The 18,119-nt window shown below is 37.8% G+C and overlaps 1 protein-coding gene across 1 annotated transcript in view; it reads left to right on the plus strand.

Moving 5' to 3' along the window:
• Nucleotides 1–17,051, plus strand: part of TAF15 (TATA-box binding protein associated factor 15) — a 22,807-nt gene extending 5,756 nt beyond the window's left edge. The window contains exons 6-16 of the mRNA XM_068909355.1: nucleotides 2,834–3,120; nucleotides 3,922–4,036; nucleotides 11,229–11,263; nucleotides 11,835–11,867; nucleotides 12,440–12,549; nucleotides 13,117–13,246; nucleotides 14,434–14,523; nucleotides 15,897–15,981; nucleotides 16,074–16,159; nucleotides 16,272–16,374; nucleotides 16,674–17,051. Coding sequence (XP_068765456.1) covers nucleotides 2,834–3,120; nucleotides 3,922–4,036; nucleotides 11,229–11,263; nucleotides 11,835–11,867; nucleotides 12,440–12,549; nucleotides 13,117–13,246; nucleotides 14,434–14,523; nucleotides 15,897–15,981; nucleotides 16,074–16,159; nucleotides 16,272–16,374; nucleotides 16,674–16,713 — 1,114 coding nt within the window. The 3' untranslated portion in view covers nucleotides 16,714–17,051. The remainder of the gene's footprint in view (nucleotides 1–2,833; nucleotides 3,121–3,921; nucleotides 4,037–11,228; nucleotides 11,264–11,834; nucleotides 11,868–12,439; nucleotides 12,550–13,116; nucleotides 13,247–14,433; nucleotides 14,524–15,896; nucleotides 15,982–16,073; nucleotides 16,160–16,271; nucleotides 16,375–16,673) is intronic.
• Nucleotides 17,052–18,119: the final 1,068 nt, after the last annotated feature.

Genomic DNA, 18,119 nt, shown 5'->3' on the forward strand with positions numbered 1-18,119 from the left:
TAATGATAGCTATTTAAAATACTGTCTAGCAGTTGCACCTTCTTAACTATAGCTGTGATAAGTTTCCTGGTATAGTTGCTTTAAAAAAAAGTCCCCAAACACCCAGTTCTCCTGCTCTGAGAACTCTTTAACATCTGAAAGAATAGGAAGGAGAGGGAGATTATTTCTTTATGTGAGAAGGATGGGTAGGGTTGTTTTGAAGTCAAGAATGTATTGGAAGAGAAGCTTTAGAAGGTCTTTGGATAATGACTCCAATGAAGAATGAACTTGCTATGTAGTATTTTGATTAGGAAAAAGACAAGTCGAGTAGATATCCAATCTTTAATTAAATAATATTCTGTTAAACAGTTGCCTGAAATTACAGTAGGAGAGATTGTGAGCTTTGACAATAAAACTGATAAAGAGTATTACAAGTTTATAGACTTTATTAACTTCATATATATTTTAAGCAAGGAGATTCTTAGCTGTTCTTAGATTGGTAGACTTTTTGTATGAGTTAAAAGCGTTTTTTTGGTCTAAAGAAGAGAAAGAATTGAGAAATCTCATTTGAGAAAACTGTCTTTTTTTTTTTTCCCAACTGAATAGAATTCTCAAAGCACCATGGTTTTTATCTCTGCATGAGTACCTTAAATCTGCATATGTACTGTAGTCATTGGTTAGGTACTTTACACCATCTTAAATGTATCTTACTTTTGTTATGTGATGTGGTGCTTAAATCAGTCTCAGGGAGATTAATGATACAACTTTGAAAGTATCTTGGAAAATACAGCCAGACTTCCCTTAATGGCTTATAAGGGTACTTGATGCTAGAATACATTTATTATCTAATTTACGAACTTCTACGTGTACGCACTCCAAGGTTACTTCTTGCGTTACTTCCTTAATGAGGATCATGTGAACTGTTTAAAATAAACTGTCAGGTACTTACCTCATTCGTGTATCCAAGGTCTAAATATTCTTGCTCTGTTTTGAAAGCTAATAAAATTTTAGCAGGACTTCAGCAAACCTTTACTTGGTTTCTGGTTGTGCAATTATTACTGCAAAGCATATTAATATAAACACATGATATCGTAACCTGTCAGCAGCAGGAACTAGCACTCTTAGGTATCTGTTTCACATCCCTAAACGAGGCAGATTCATGGTGAAGTTTTGTCTTGTTTGGCTTTATTTTTTGAGCATTTATTAGGGTTGTACAAAGTACAGGACTGGGCAGTAATGTAGTATTTTAACTACCTAGACAGGCAGTGGAAAACAGTGCAGTAGAGCACAGATTCTCCAAAAAGTTCTTTTTAAAGAAATTGCAGGGAAGCTGTCTTATGTATGGTTGTAACAAGGAGAAAGTGAAAAATTGAAAACGGTTGCAACTGTGGAGGGGATGACCACAAAATAGTATCGTTCACATCCTGAGGGGAGGAAGAAAAAGCAGCACATAGTCGATGCTCTCAGTGATGGTTCTTCTCATCAGTGATGTTGAAAAGGCTATAGTGGAGCTGACCTTTTTTGAAGTGAAGATACAAACAAAAATCTTAGCAATTTGTTTGTCACTGGGATTGGTTATGTTAAAGGTAAGATTTAGGTTAGAATTGGGAGAGGGCAGATTAGATGGTATTTAAATCCATTTAATGGCATTTAATCCATTAAATCCATGAAGGCTATTTTCAGATTGTGTCCGATGGACTTCATCCTAGAGTCCTCTGAGGAGGTGGCTGAAGCTTTGTTTAGGCTCTTAGAATTCTTTTTCTGAGACTTTTTGGGGAACAAGTAAGATTGCCAAAGACTGGAGAGTGGCAATTGGAGTGCCTAATCTTCTGAAAAAGGGATGGGAGAAGGGAGGATGACGAGAAGAAAAGGTGTCAGAGGCCAGCAATTAATTTTAATTCCTGAAAAAATAATGCAATTAAACTGCAACTAAGCGTCTGAGGGAGAAAACATGGGGATGAGCGACAGCCACCGTTTCCTGGGTGTGATTTGTTTTTCAAATCTATCTGATTTCCTTCTCTGACAGGGTAGCCCAACTGGAGCCTAGAGGAGCAGTAGTTCTCATATAACTAGATTTTCAGAATACTTTTGTTTCTGCCCTGCATGCTGAATTAGTAAACAGCCTAAGGAAGCATGGTCTGGATGAGATTTCTTTGTGGTTGATATAAAATTGATTGGGTAACTGGAATCGGAGAAGAGCAACTGATGACTCCTTCTCAGAATGTAAGAGATGCATTGAGTAGGGGTATCCCTGATTTAATATTTGTCAATGTTTCTGATGAAAGTTGGTAGGATAGTATATGCAGATGGCACGAAAGTAGAAAGAACTGCAAGCGTATTAGAGGCTATCATTAAAGTTAGAAACAATCTTGGCAAAATGGTAAAATGTCTGGAAAAAATAGGTTGCAATTCAGCGAATGCAAAGATTTTTTTGGAGGCTGGAATTGTCAACTGCACAATACCACGTGAGCATTGGGTGTCTTCCTTGCAGCTCTGTAGAAGAGAATTTGGAGTTTAGCAGCTTACAGGCTAAGCGACAGTCATTTGAGAGAGGGCAGAAAGTAAGCATTGTACTGGGATATGTAAAGAGGAGAACTGCTGTTAAGTAACTTGTGCAGTTGAAATTGAGGATATCTTGAAGGAGATGTGACATACAGTTTGTTGCCTTGCTTTTATCAGGAGCCAGATATATCCTGGCAGAGGATACATACAGTATTTTCATTTGGATATGCCAGTAATGTTTGGGAGGTAACTGTGACTAGGAAATTTTACCAATGTCGCGTGTTTTCAACCGTTACTTTGCTCTCTGTTCTGTGAACATTTAGCTATTAATACACACTCTGTTTATTTTAAGTGGAAGAGGCTCTTCTTATGAACAAAAGTCAAACTATGGTCAGCACCAAAGCTCTTATGACCAGCAGTCAAGCTATGGACAAAACCAAGACTCTTATGACCAGCAGTCAAGCTCATATGACCAGCAGTCAGGCTATGGCCACCAGGGCTCCTATGACCAGCAGTCGGGCTATGGCCACCAGAGCTCATATGACCAAAAGTCAGGCTATAACCAGCACCAAAGCTCGTACGGCCATTCTCAGCAATCCTACCAGTCTCAGAAGGGAGGCTATAGCCACAACAGCCAAGGTAAAGCTCACAGGATGAATTCAGTATTGGCTAGTAAAACTGAGCAGAAACAGATGATGTTTTACACCATGAAAAAGTCACGTTTCCTCCTGTGGATAGATTATGTGGCGAATAGTTAAAGCTCTTTTCCCATGTTTTTGTTTTTGGGGAATTTTTTGTTTGTTTAGACTTTCAAAACATTATGCAGAGTTGGAAAGCTATCAGGACCCCAGAGTTAATGTGGTTGCATTTGTGGGAGACAGCTTTGCAGAATCCATGTCACTGGAGTTCTGCGGTTTTTGGATGGAATTTTCTTCTAAGCTCTGTTGGACCTTCTTTCTGCATGAAGGTGGCATGTCGTGCTCAACTATGAAGAACTTTTGAACTTTACACTCCAGTTTTACGATATAGGTGAATCTTAAGATAGAAGGAAATGGGAAGTTCTAAGATCTACTCCTTTTCCTCACTGACTATATAAAAGTGGCAGGACTCATGCTGTGTATCGTTCTGTCTTCAGTGATTTCTTCTGCCAATACAAACTGGGAAGGCTATGTGGGAGCAGAATGAAAACTGTATTTCAGACAGTATGGTTTCAATATTTGGAAAATGCAGTGTAATTAAACTATGAAAGTACGTGCATTCTGAGATACATCGTGGCCCTGAAACCAGAGGAGAGAACTAGAGCAAAGCCAAACTTTGCCCCGTTACTTTCTGGAGTAGATAATGTAAGGGAGAGGCATAAGAATTGATGACTTCCAGACTGTAATAGCAAACTTACGTAACATGAGCAAGTTGATTATCTTTTTTTCCACCCCCCCCCAGATGATCGTCGTGAAAAGAGTAGGTATGGAGAAGATAATAGAGGATATGGCGGGTCACAGGGAGGAGGTAGAGGGGGATATGACATGGATGGAAGAGGTCATATGTCTGGATATAGGTAAGTAATCTCATTTCAGTGCCTGCAATTTTTTCTCTTGTATCTTCTTATTTAGCTGTTTTTAATTTGTGTTTATTTTATGCCTTTCCTAATGTAATTTAGATTTAGAGTTCAGAAAACGGAAGGTAGTTTTTTTCTAAAATTAAACTGTTCTGCACTGCATAGAAATGGATTTTACCCAGAAAAAGCTTTCACATTCAGATAGATTGAGGCCAAAGCACTTGATTGTTATGACACATAGCTGCATTTTATTTATGAGAGTTGTAATACAAAAAATGTTAGAGACCATCCCTTGAAATAAAATATTGTAAAACCTGTAAAAATTTGTTTCTAGTGAGAGAAAAAGAAACAGGGATGAAAAAGCTTAATAAAATGCATACCTAAGGTAGCTAACCTTTTGACGGGGAAGTCTTTTGAGTTTGATGACAATAATTAGCCAGCCTTGGCATACTTATCTTTCTGCTTCCTAAAGAATTCATTTTTTTTATCATAAACTTGAACTTTTGATTTGCTGTATTAACATTACTTGTTCTTCACTGTTTTTCTGTAGTTTAAAATTCCTTTAAAATGCGGTTTTTATTATTGATTTAGCTGTCAGTCTAAATCCATTTGTTTTAGGTAGATTTTAAATATTTACATTACTGTTACCCATTCTACCATTGCCTTAGGCCCTGTTCTGTTAAGATTTATGCACATGTTTAATTTTCTGCTTGCAGATGATTTTCTGCACATGCAGAGCTCTGAGGGACTGGGACCTTTGCTTTAAATTCTGTTTAAATAGGCCAAATTATGTTATTATTTCTTATAACAGTAAACTTATCACGATTGGCTATGTTTTACGTACCTCTGGGTAGCAATTAGGGTTATATAGAGTGCTCACTGATGGAAAGTAAACATTGAAGCTACCAGTGAGCACTTCAGCACTTCAGAAAGTGTCAGCATCACTCATCCTTTAATACACTGCACTGTTATAGGTTATTGCTAGAATTCCAGATGAAAAACTGGGAATATGTTGTATGTATTTATTACTTATTTCTATAAATAGATAATGGAAAATGCTTTGTGTAGGTTCTTTTTTTACTGTTACTTTGGCATAGTCCATAGTGTGATCAGTATGTTTGAAATGAGAAAGAAAATATTTCTATTTTTAAACCATATTTAAAGTTTGGCTGCTTCCAAGGTGGTCCCGAATTGTACTCATAGCTTGTTGTTTTGATGTCGTAGGTGGACTGTGTTCTCCTAATTGGCTGTGGTAGCACAGTTACCAAAAGGGTATTAATAGCTCTTTGCTGTGGTCCTTTACAATGAGCTGGATTTTATATAATATAAATGTAACTAGCTAAGTAATTTCCAAATTCGTTTTCAGTTTCAATTCGTTTTCAAATCAGAACTTTTTTTCTTTTTAATCGTATCTTTTCTGTGTCAGCAAGGGCTTTCCATACTGCTGATGAAATCTAGATTTAAAAAAAAGAATTATAGCTGGACTGTTTCTAATAAGAGGAATGAATGTAAGCTTCAGAAAACATACTGCTGGTAGACTTTGACTTTGAAACAAACTTCTGTCTTTGCAGAATAAAGTAAGATAAATTAATGTTTGGGAAAATAAAGCCTCTTGCATCTGCTTCTGTTAGGTGATACAGTCTTTAGTGCTTTTTACAGTGAGTTTTTTTTCTGAAACTACAATGTCATAAATGTTTCTTCAGTTTTCCTGCATAATTATGATTGAGGATTCTGTTTCTGAATAGTGTATTATCCCAAAGTCATGTGCTTGTTAGACAAACCTAGAAGGTTAAGTTAAATAAACTGTATGATCAAGGGAAAATAACTTCGGTAAGGTAAGAAATCGTGTTTAGTACTGTGAAGATGTGGGGTTTGGGGGGGATGGGGGGATATTTTGTGTTTGTTTGGGTATCTTTTGTTTGATTTTTTTTTCCCCCCCCCCCAAAAGCAGCTTGTGTAGGAATGTCAGGTCTCCCTCTGCAAACTAGTTATCATTTTCATTTCTTTACTTCAATCATAGTTTAATATTAGCATGAAATTGTGAAAGTTCCATTGCCATCAGGAAATACCAGTCTAAAAAGCTTGTCTACACAGTTATTTGTACTGCTGTAACAGTATAGGCTTCAATTTTTATACTGATTAGGAAGTAATATGTAGGTGAGTTCTAACAACTCAAAAGCTGTTGTCTTAAACACAGACTTCTCAAATAGACAATGTTTGGTTTTTGATTTCTCCATTTCTTGTTCCTTAACATTACAAAAAAATTAGTAGTTAATTTGAGATCAAAGCTAATGAATATGTTTTGTGTTAGTTTTTAACAAAAATGTCTTGATTGACGTTTAAAAGTAGGGAGAATTTGCTGCAGCTCATTGTCCAGCGGTAAGAATGTTATCCAGTCATTGATGTTCTTGCAGCTGCATCACCTACTCTCTTCTGTGACGCTGGGCAGCGCATCCTTTCCAAGTGCCAGGGCTGGCTTGCTGCTGTCCTGTACTAGTGATACAGTGACTTTGGCTACAGCCTCAGTTTTCTACCAAGATTGTTGCTAGTTGTGGTGGCCTGTATAAACTTGCCTTGCATGCAAGTCATCTCATAGTGCTTTGGAGGTGCTGTAAATTATCCTGGATTCTTTAGGGCAAAATCAAATTAGCATTTTTAAATTTTGAGAGTTTTCATTTCTGTGAATATTCTTTATAAAAATATTTCAAAACATAGTTGATAATGTTAAGGTGTGAATTATTATTTTGAAAACTAGAATGATTTGAATAAGTACTGTAGTGAACGCGTGCAACACTCGTTTTTCTTCTGTGCATATGCAAAGTCATGCAGCACTGTGAGAAGAAAATATCTTTTGAGAAATTACTGTTCAGATACCTTAGCTGATATTATTAAGATAAAGAATTTTCTTCACATTTTCTTATGTGTCAGGTGTTCCATTTTTAGTCTTAATAACTTCAGATTTCAAAATTATTCTTCAGTCTTTTTAGTGGGCTTGAGCTATATCTTTTGGGACTTTAGACAGCTGTAGAATTTTTGTCCACCTTTCTTTTTGAAGCTTTACAAATTGGTAGTCTCACAAATCCAATTTTGGCCAAGAACCAAAATCATTTTCTGTTATAAACCCATAATAGAGAAGGCTCATCTTTGAGATCTTATGGTTAGAAGAGCAGGTACACTCAGGTCTTGAGAGCCGAGTGTAAAACTCGGGGTAAACCTTGGTTCTTCTTGCAAGTTTCTTTGTAGAATAAGTCACTTTTTTGTTAGAGTCCTTGCTGGAAAAATAAGAAACTAACTGCTCATTGTGGTTGTGGGACTGAATTTTTTTGGTTAAGCATCTAAGTGGGAAATACAGTAGGAATACAAAATAGGGTCATTTTCTTTCAGCTTGGGGAAGCCATTCAGCCGTGTAGAGTAGCCATACCAATGCCATTGTCCTTCTGTTGGAATGTGTGGACTGAAAGGGAGAAGTTTTGCCTTTGAATTGCTCATCCATTCTGTTTTGGTAAAACTACATAGATATAGTTTAAAAAAGGATTTGCCACTGGGTTAGGATTTGTCATTGAAAACCTAACTTTGCTCTCCATAGATTTTTCTTTTGTGGACATAAGCAAAAAAATTACTTATTGCGTCTTAAGTACTACATTAGTTGTTCTGAATGGGAATTAGCCTATTGTGGTATCAAGACACTGTAGCGTAGTGAAAATGGTTTTTACAGCCGTGTGGTTTGTGTTCACAATTAATATTCAACTAGTAATGTATATGCTTGAGTTTAGCTGTGTATAGACTTTGGAAAAATATGAACAGAGGCAATAAAAAAAAAAAATAAACAGCAAAAAAAAAAAGCCACCTGGCAGAGATTTTCTTGGTGCACTAAGCACTCCTTTCTTGTTTGTAAAAATATGTTCTTGTAACACCTACACGCTTGATGAGACATAGATGCATGTTGGAGGCTAAAATTGGTTCCTGGGTTCTTAGTGCTATTCTGTCAGTATATGTTCACTTTTTTTTTTTTTTTAGTATACTTTTTGTATCTGTAGTATTGAGCTCTCCAAGTAACTCTGCCTTTAATTTAGAAAGTTATTCCCAGCTGAAGTAAGCAATGTTCAGATGAAACATCACCTACTGGAGAGTAAATGGAGTTACATGTGTGACCAAGGGTAGGATAAAAGAACATTTGATGACGTTTTTTCATGGCAGTTAAGTTTTATCGCTAAGAATCATGCCACATACACATTCTGTCTGCTTGCAGTTCAGTCCCTTTTATTTTATTATCTTTGGTAGTGGCATTGCTGAATTTTAGCTACCTGTTCACGATTGTTTCAAAAGATGTTAAAACACAAAACTCCATCTGGTCACCCCTCTATTCGGTCTATTTGCAAGACTGAAAGAGCAATAGACTGTGAAAGACACTGCAATTTATATATTTCACGTGATCTATCACAGTAGTGTGGGAAGTAATTCAGTTGCTGAGACTGAGACTTACATTTGGGGTCTCAGTGTGGGGTAAATCAGAGACTGTGGAAACAGCTGCTTGGAATCAATTTCTGTGTTTGAATTTGCTTGGTGCAGCATATCCACACATATCTCTTGCTGCGTTAAAAGTCTAAAACTAAATTTGTAGAAAGGTGCTAAGAGATGGTAAGCTCAATGATACTAAATACAAATAACCATCTGCTTCTGCTTTGAGTGCTACAGTTTCTGTACACCTTTCATATATACTGAAGAGGTGAACTTATCCTCTTTTTTTATTTATTTCTACCTCACTGTTTAAGGTTCTGGAGATCATATGTAGCTTTACCCAAGAATCTCAGGAGTATAACACTAATTTTATACATTGTCTGTGAAAGGGGACTTAAAAATGAGGGAAAACGTTCATCTGTCATAGAATGGATGTAGGTTTTAGTTAGGTTCGTCAGGTGAGACTACGTGGAAGATCACATCCTGAAGCATCTTTGAGCAAAAACATGTTCTACAGAGAGTAATTAGAAAGTGTGGATTGCACTAGCATATGCAATCCGGGGTGCAGAATTACTGTACCACAAATTCAAAACCTAGGCATTGGCCTATGACTTCCTGTAGATTATGTGTATCCAACTCCATCGCATCTCAGAATCATTGTGTACGTGTTTTACCCTAGCATCCTATCGAAATCCTCACTTTCTATACATTCTTCATCCTGGCTGTGTTGGTTTTCTGTATGTTTTAGGTTGCTGTGTTTTGGTTTTGGTTTTTTTATGTCTCTGCTGCTGTGTACTTTCAAATCAAAAAACTTACATGTGCTGGATAACGCTATCCTGATGAGTTGGGACCATAATCCAGGGTTTGAAAACTTGGATAATGTTTGCATGATGGATGTATTCACTGTTGCAGAATCTGTTATTTCTGAGTTAGTAACCCAGAGAAGCAGGCTTCCTACTGGTAATCGTTGTGTCATAATAAAGTTTTCTTTAACTGAAGTGAATTGGAGGTGGCAGAAAGATACTTACAGTAAAATTTCCTTTTTATGATCACCATTATGGTTTTATCATCAGTCTTTGAAAATAACCAGCCTTGGATAAAGACCAGCTCTAATGTAGCATTTCAAATTCATTAATTTTACCCCTTTAATGAGCAGAATGTATTTGCTTATGAGTTAATAATTCAGTCATTTAGCATTCAAATGTTTTCTACGGAATAGCAATTAAAAATCTGCAGCAAAAAATATTTCAAGAAGAGGCCCAGTAAAGGTGATATTCTGTTACAATATGTGAAAGGAGTATTACGTTTATCACGAAAGCCTGTTAGTGACCTTGCAGGGAAAATGACCATCTAAATCCGGCTTTGATAATATCTGTTGAAACCTTATTTCTCTTTTGTCCCCCATTTTGGACATTTTTTATCTCACCGATGTTAAGCAAGCCGTACCTCCCGTTGATGACTGCCTGTGCTGTAACAGGGAACAGATACACGATGTTCCAAAGAAATGACTCCCTAATTATTTTTCATTGCCTTATGCTGAGGTGCATGTGTCCCACGTTTGGATTCTGATGTGTTGGCTGGTAGACTGGACTAAAACCTGGAGTGACTCTTAGTTGTAAAGCACATTGCTGCAGTGGCTACTCATACTGTCGCATTAGTTCCAGTTCAGAATTTCTGGAGTTTGGAGATAGCCCTCTAGTTGAGGACTTCAGCTTACGCTGGATTTGTCTCAGCCGCCTAGTGTGAAAGCCATCCTGATTTAGGATGGATGAACTTGCCTGATTTTCAGGTGGCAGCTGTATTCTCCACGCAGGGAAGGGCAAGCAGGCAGTTGTACAAGGCAGTACAAGACAATCTTTCTCAGGCGTGATTATTGACTTTCTAAAAAATCCAGAAAACGTATTTTTCCTGAAGGCTTTGAATATTGATTATATTGTATTCATAACATGGATGCAATTGAAAATGCTGTTGTGAAAAAATCCTACTAGTACAAACATTTACATTTAATAGAGCGAGAGTTTATTTTCATGCACATAGGATTGGAGGCATAACATCCTGTTTAAGGTCTCCTCCTCATCTTTGAAAATCGATGTGTGTAATCTCTTAACTTGGTCTACATTTTGTGCCACAGGTTTCAGAATGAATGAATTAAAACTTCACGGCCTCTGTTTTGAAGCTCACATACACACACCTTCTCTGTAATGTCAAGTGCTAATAGTGCAGGAGGTCCCCACAGACCCTTTCTCAGAGAAAGGCTGATAGTGCTAATTTGTCCCTGGTATTTAAATGCCTAACAATGGAGATTAATTAACTTTAGCTCTTTTTCTTTCTAGGAAAGTACTAAAGTAGTAATTACTCCAAAGTAGCAATTACACCTACAATTAAAGCCCATTAACCTTCATGAAAAGAATGTTTCGGGTTTTAAAGCCCAATTCATAATAGCAGTCATTTTGGCTTATGGGATGGGAGGAAGAGTTGAAAAAAAGACATGTGTATGTGTTAGTTTAAATGACTCTTTAGGACTCTCCTTCTCCAGTGCAGCACCCTGTGAGATTACTCACTTTCTTGTAATTTAATCTTTAAACATGAATAATTAGTGAGGAGAACAGAGAGATGGTGCTTTAGCTGCTAGATAGTAACTCTCAACTTGTGATCAGTTAACTGTAGATTGAGCCTTGGGCTCAGCACATAGAGACTTAAGGAAGAAATCATTTCTTCAATTTTTCCTCTGCAGTGGTGGTGACCGTGGTGGCTTCAAAAATTACGGTGGTAAGTGCCGAGTATCCCAAAATGTTTCAGTGGAAATTCTTTATAAATCTAAAAGCCACCAATATCTTGTTACTATCTAGTTAGAAGCATTATAACATTTTGGTGAGGCTGGTGTGTTCGTGAGTTTTAATAGCCAAACTTTTAGCCATAAACGGGATTTCTACTTTGTCAAATTGCATGAAAGAATTTGTGGAGACAGTGACATTCACCGGATTTTGTTGTTGTTGTTGTTGTTGTTACAAATACTGATTAGAAAGGTACTAGAGAAAAAAAAAAAAAAGCGGTAAACTGCTTGGTGATCTGACAACCAGCATTTGCAAGATAACACCAGCATAACATCAGTGTGGCAACTGCCACATACTGCAAGTTAAAGAACATGTTAATGTCCTACACACATCTTCTATTGAACATTTTAATGTAAATATTCTCTAAATCTTTGGTTAATGTCTTAGATCTTAGATGCATTGCACACATAGTTTAAATACTTTCTTGTCTTTAAAAAAATCCCTTGAAAATGTTTTTGCTAAAAATAGTCTCTTTCTTTTTTTTTTTTTTTTAACCCATTTCATAGGTCAAAGGGATTATGGACAGAAATCAGATGCTGGTAAGAAAACAAGCAGTGGCTGTGGGGGGATAATAGCTCTTATGTCATTGCTTTTGAAAAGGAGGTCTAAAAAGATGGATGTGGCTGCAGTTCCCATGGCTCAAAAACAATTTAGTTAACGTTTGTTGTCTGTAAAAGCAATTTCTTTTATTAAAGTGCATGTGAATTTTTGGACACTTTTTCTTGCGGTAGATAAGAATTTATCTGATGAACTTCAGGTCAACTTGAGCCAAGCGGCTGCTTTTGCTTCCATAACATTTCTGGTAAATTTACGTAATTTAAAATGTATACTTCTGATGGGTTCTAGGACAAGTTGAGTGTGTGGCAGACTGCTGGTCAGCTGTTGAATGTATTCCATCTCTAATGTACTGCAACATCTGAAAGTGCTATGCATGCATTTCTGGAGTTAATGATGTTAACTTCAGGATTATGCTCCCTGCTTGTCGTTTGTTTCACGCAAGATTCCTTAGGGATTTAAGGGTTTGCTACTGACCAGCAGGGTCCTGAGCTTAAAATATTGCTTTTGTTGTTACCACAAAGATGTGTGCTAAATGTAGTTTATTTTTTCATAGATACAGAGTCTGACAACTCTGATAACAACACCATCTTTGTGCAAGGACTCGGAGAGGATGTTTCAACAGATCAAGTGGCAGACTACTTCAAACAGATAGGTATTATAAAGGTATGCAAAATGAGAAATCATTGGTACGAAGGAAAAGAACTTGTGGAGCTACTATATTGGAAATGTGCTGATATCATTCAAGATGGATGCTCGCTCTGACTCCCCAGAAGTTGTAGATAATGTTTTTATCTGGGTTCCCAGATGACAGCTCATTTGAAAGAAGCTGCTGGTGCTGCTAGCTTACTAGTGACATTTAGATTGCTTTGTGTCTCTTCCAGTTCTTTAGTCTTTATAATCCTTGACACTAACTCCCCACCTGTTCTACCATCCTGATACTTCAGCAAGTAAGTCTCTGTGTTCCTATGGCTATTTCTTCTGTTTCTGCAATTCTAAATTAGGGCTTCCTGCACTTGACCTCAATTTTTGTACAAATGGGGCCCATCGTTATTTCATGGAGAAGAGCCAGGCAGTATCCTTCAGTTAAACGCATCTATTTCTGCAGTCTAACTTAAAGAGGATCTTCTTTCTTGTGATACTTAGTTTTTACAATTTTGCGCCATGAACTGGTTTTCCTGGTATTCCTCCTATACTGAGAATATCTATTGAGAAAATAACTTTTCTTTTCAGACCAACAAAAAGACTGGCAAACCTATGATAAATCTTTATACTGATAAGGACACTGGCAAACCAAAGGGAGAAGCAACAGTATCTTTTGATGACCCTCCTTCTGCTAAAGCAGCCATTGACTGGTTTGACGGTGAGATTACTGGTTCTTTTCACTGTTCATGGATCTAACGTACAGTGGAGGAGGCAGCTCAATAGGTTGGGGTTCCTTTCTGTATCCTTTGTTTACGAAGACCTCTATTTCATGGCATTTTGTGTGTGCTGGCTTTTTCTCTTCTGGTAGACCGGTTAGTAATCCAGAACACAAATGTATATGTAATGAGACAGGGTTTGCTGCTGTGCCTCAGTCATCCCTGCATGAGGGGTGAGAGTAGTTGGTGTTCATCTCATCCAGGACAGTGTAACTTCTTTTTGAGTCCAGTAGGACTATAATCTGTGTTAGGAGCTGGAAAGATTTCCTTCAACATTAGTATTGGTGTTATTAGTGTGGTAGTAGCATCTTTAGATTTCAGCAGGGGTTAAGGCCATCTTATGCCAAATGCTTTTTATATACGCAGTGAAGAACAAGTGTTTTTATTTATGGGCTGAGTGGAGAAAGACAGCAGATTTCCAGAAATACACTAAAACTCTTCAGAATTGATGCAGTGATACTCTTCTGTAATAACAGACTTCAAAAAATATTATGCCTACTCCAGTGACCTTGTGTGACCAGAGAAATTTAGTAATCTTGGGCAGCAATGAAAGTTCATACCCTGCTTTTAGGGTGAAATACTAATGAACAAAAAATCTGACATGGCACGCTATTTGATGGCTTATATTTTGCTAATGAAATGCTAATTGATTTTAGTTTAGGAGAGTAAAGCAAACACAGCTGCATTAGATACTGGTGCAGTCCTGTTTGTTTTGTGACAAATCTTGCATTGCTGAAGCATTGAGACTTTATATTCTAAAAGTTCATGTCTTTCCCTTATTTGGGAATATTTTGTTTTTGTACTGACTGTTGAGTTGAACAAAAGCTTGTGTTAGAACTCTGCTTCTCCCTGAAGCAGCATCCAAACTACCTGTCCATGGGCATGGCAAAAAATGTATTACACTTTCTTGCCACCTCTCTAATAAATTGCAACTTGCAGATTGCATTTTAATCAAAATAAGCATGTTTTGGTTTATGGAAAAGTTAGTAAGTACCTTAGTGGTTGGGGCCAGTGCTTTCAAAAATGTGTATTGAATTGGGTGTGTGCAAATCACTTTTGTTCTTTTGAACTTGCTCTTATGTTGTTGGGAGTGATATTCATCTCTCTCTCACTTTCTGTCTTTTTACAGGAAAAGAATTCAATGGCAATGTTATCAAAGTTTCTTTTGCAACTAGAAGGCCTGAATTCATGAGAGGAGGTGGAGGTGGTGGACGTCGAGGTGGGACTAAAATCTGTAGAGTCCTCCTTTTTGCGTAGTTAAATATTTTTTTAACTATTGCTGGTTTGTTTAAAAAAAAAAAAAAAAAAACAACCCAAGATGATCTTGTAGCTGTGATTTGTAAAAGTGTATGAACCTTTGCGATTCTGGCATGAAAGGGAGTAACAAGAGTAGAACCAACTTGAGTAAAACTGAAATCTGTAATTGCTCTTTCACACAGTGTATGTAGACTTTATGCTTTCCTTATGATTTGAGCCTTCCAGTTTGAGTCTCATCGTTGCTTATAAAGAGATAGTAACACCATGACAGTTTCCACATGTGCAGGTGTGAATCTCAGTGAATGTTTGCTTTTTACAGCAAAGTCTTGAGGTACTCTAATGTTTCCAGATGGTATTAAGCGAAGTAAATTATCCAACTCCTGCTGACTTAGAGCAGCAGTTAGGTGTCTGAGTCAATTAAATAGAAATTAAACTCGATTATCTGCATGACAGAGCTTTATCAGTAGTCCACTAGACATAAATTACCATTTTACAGGAATTTACAAGAAGCATGCTTTGTACTGCAGCTGTCAACAAATTTTAGTTCTTAAGTTAGACAGTTTTGGAGGATGTTAAAAAGATTCTTCAAGAACGTCACTTGGTGTGGAAATTCCTGATTTTTTTGATGCAGAACACAGGAACTATGTTGCCCATGCATTTGTGTCAGATGCATCTTGGCGTTAATCCAGACAGGGTGTTTTTAAAGGTTTTTTTGTTTTGTGGCTAGGTCTGGCCATATGTGATTGATAAAATTCTGTAAAGATTTCATAATGCATTATATCAATGCAGTGAATTTATATTTGTCCATTGACAATTCAAGCTGATCAAGTTCCCTTTTATTTCTGAAAAAAAATTGTAGAAAATATATTTGATGGCGCAAACTTCTCTGGCCACCGTGTACTATTATTGCTTCATATTTTTCCCCATGTGCCTAAATTCTAAATCCGCTGTTAAGACCATGCCTATTTCAACTTCAGGACGTAGAACCCTGTTGAGATTTGGTGGTGGCTGAAACGTCTGTTCTTGTTTATTCACATCTTCCAGCTACCTTGTAGCTAACAGTAAATCCAGCATTAAAAAAGTAATTCTTGAATGCTGAATTTTGCAGCAGTACAATTCTTTGTCCTTGTCACTAGCAGCTTCTTCCAGAGTCCCTATGCTTCAGAGACTTGCCCAGTAAGGATTTGATTACCTTAATCGCCTACTCTTTCTTCCTCCTGGAAAGTTTCTCTGTCACATGGGTTCTGAAGCCAGTGACAGTCCTTAATAAATGTTTCTCATGTATAGGTTGTAGACACTTCCCCTCCTTTATTCTGATTATAATTCTGTCTACAGGTTCACGAGGTGGATATGGAAGAGGTGGGGGCTTCCAGGGTAGAAGTGGGGAACCCAAAAATGGTGATTGGGTTTGTCCTAACCCGTAAGTGTCATTTTAATTGGGCAGTGGTGTTTCATGTATGCTCTTTGAGTTTCTTAGCAACTAAGTCTGGTGAATCCTCTTGTCTTTTCTAGGGCATGCGGTAATATGAACTTTGCCCGCAGGAATTCCTGCAACCAGTGTGGTGAGCCCAGACCAGAAGATTCACGTCCATCAGGAGGTGTGTGTTTTTAAAAAAAAAAAAAAAAAAAAAAAAAGTGCAAAGTGTTAGAGACTTCTGCAGCTTTTTGACAAGCCTAGCTGATGTATTGATTTTACATTTTCCTCTCTAGATTTTCGTGGGAGAGGTGGCTATGGAGGAGAAAGAGGATATCGAGGACGTGGTGGCAGAGGTGGAGATCGGGGAGGTGGCTATGGTGGTAAAATGGGAGGAAGGTAAGCAGTTTCTTTTTCCTTGCCTGGTTGTGTAAAATACAGATTGTGGGAGTGATACAGACTGTGGGATAACAGTGTTGTTTATGTGTGCACACAACTGTGCTGTGAAAGCATGAATTACACATAGGAGTTGCTGGAGAAGATAAATCAATTTGCCGGGTGAATGTGTTTTGTGAGCATTGTTGGATAAAGCTATTTAAAAAAGGAAGAATACACAAAATTAGGTGTCGAGATGTCTGATTGAAAGGACTATTTAGTTTGCTTCAAGGATCCTTTATAACTTTTTCATTCCCTTTCAGAAATGACTTCAGAAATGATCAACGCAACAGACCATACTGAAGACCACTGTGAATGTTTTGTTTGTCTTCTTGATGCGTTCAATAGTGAAATTGCCAGAGTTTTGCCTGCCGCTTCACCCATGGCCTCTTTGGATAGTGGAATTGAGTGAAATTAGATTTTTATTTTGGTGGGAGGGACTGGGGCAGTTTGGGAGGATTTTTTTTTTTAAAGAAAGACATTGAAAATTAATCTTTGATTTCGACATTATCTTGTCTTCTTTTTCCCCCACATACCTCTTCAACAGGCCCCAAGAAGGGAAAAGATAAACTGTAAAATATTGCCAAAATATGAAGTGTTTTGTAATACAACAATAAATGCTGATTGTTTTATTTGTGAAATCTACTGTTTCCCAGTTACTTCAGTCGCTCATATTTCTTTCTATATTCCTTGTCTTCCTGTAGTATGACCTAAGTAATAAATAGGGTCTTGCTTGAAAGTGCACCGCTGCTTTGTCCCTAGCTCTGTGTGCTGTTTGCAAAAATCTGCACTTAAGGTGGTGGAGAGCCTCCGTGCTATCGCAGGTTTGAAGTAGGTCTTATTCCCCTGCTTATTTTTAATTTCCCTCTCAGAGACTGAAGTCCCGTGTTGCTTGCGTTTTCTGCTGCATGTGCTTTGGTGTGCCACGCAGCCCTCGTGAGGGGCAGGGAGATGGCAGTGCGTTCCCATGCTGCCAAGGAGCTCACTTTGTCCGCACAATGATAAATCAGAAAACAAGGCTTCAAGAAGTGGCTTCAAGAAAGGTAATTTGTGACATATCACTGTATGACAGCATACAGCATATCACAGCAACTTTTAGTTGCTGCTTTTGAAATGTGGGTGATGGCAAAAAGAAGTGGTAAGGGCAGCAGTTTTATCTTTGAGATAAGATGCAGGTAAGGTCCAGGCAGACACATTGTAAGTATTTGGGATTCAGCACTGAAGCCAAGGTCTGAAGAAGCAAGGGAGCGTAATTATCCTCCCTCTCTAGAGTAAGTCAGGCCACACATGGGAGAAGTGGGTTAGTGGGAGGCTGTGAGAAACCAGCACAGCCACAGTCAGCTTGTGTCCAGTGCTACCTTTCTATCACAATCGTTTGTTTTCTCAGAGAGAGAACAGCCGGTGGTGCAAGACTCCAGTGGGCAAAATATTACAATTGCAAGCTTTCAGGGTCTGCAGTCATAGTCTTGATAATTGGGCAGGCAGCTACTCAATATCCATGGCTTCTCCGCCGTGTTGTTCAAAGCCTACAAAGCAATGAACAAAAATAGCTTTTGTTAATGTTTGTAAGCTAGCTCCCTAGCTTAGGGTCATGGTCATGGTAACAGTAAGTTCAAATCGGCCATTATCCTCTGGTTGTAAATTTAATTATGGTATGCCTTTTAAGGTTTCTCCTGGAGAGCTGGGGTCCTGTCAGTTCTCTGTTAGAA

Source organism: Struthio camelus, chromosome 16 (assembly GCF_040807025.1).
Source record: "Struthio camelus isolate bStrCam1 chromosome 16, bStrCam1.hap1, whole genome shotgun sequence".
NCBI classification, from domain to species: Eukaryota; Metazoa; Chordata; class Aves; order Struthioniformes; family Struthionidae; genus Struthio; species Struthio camelus.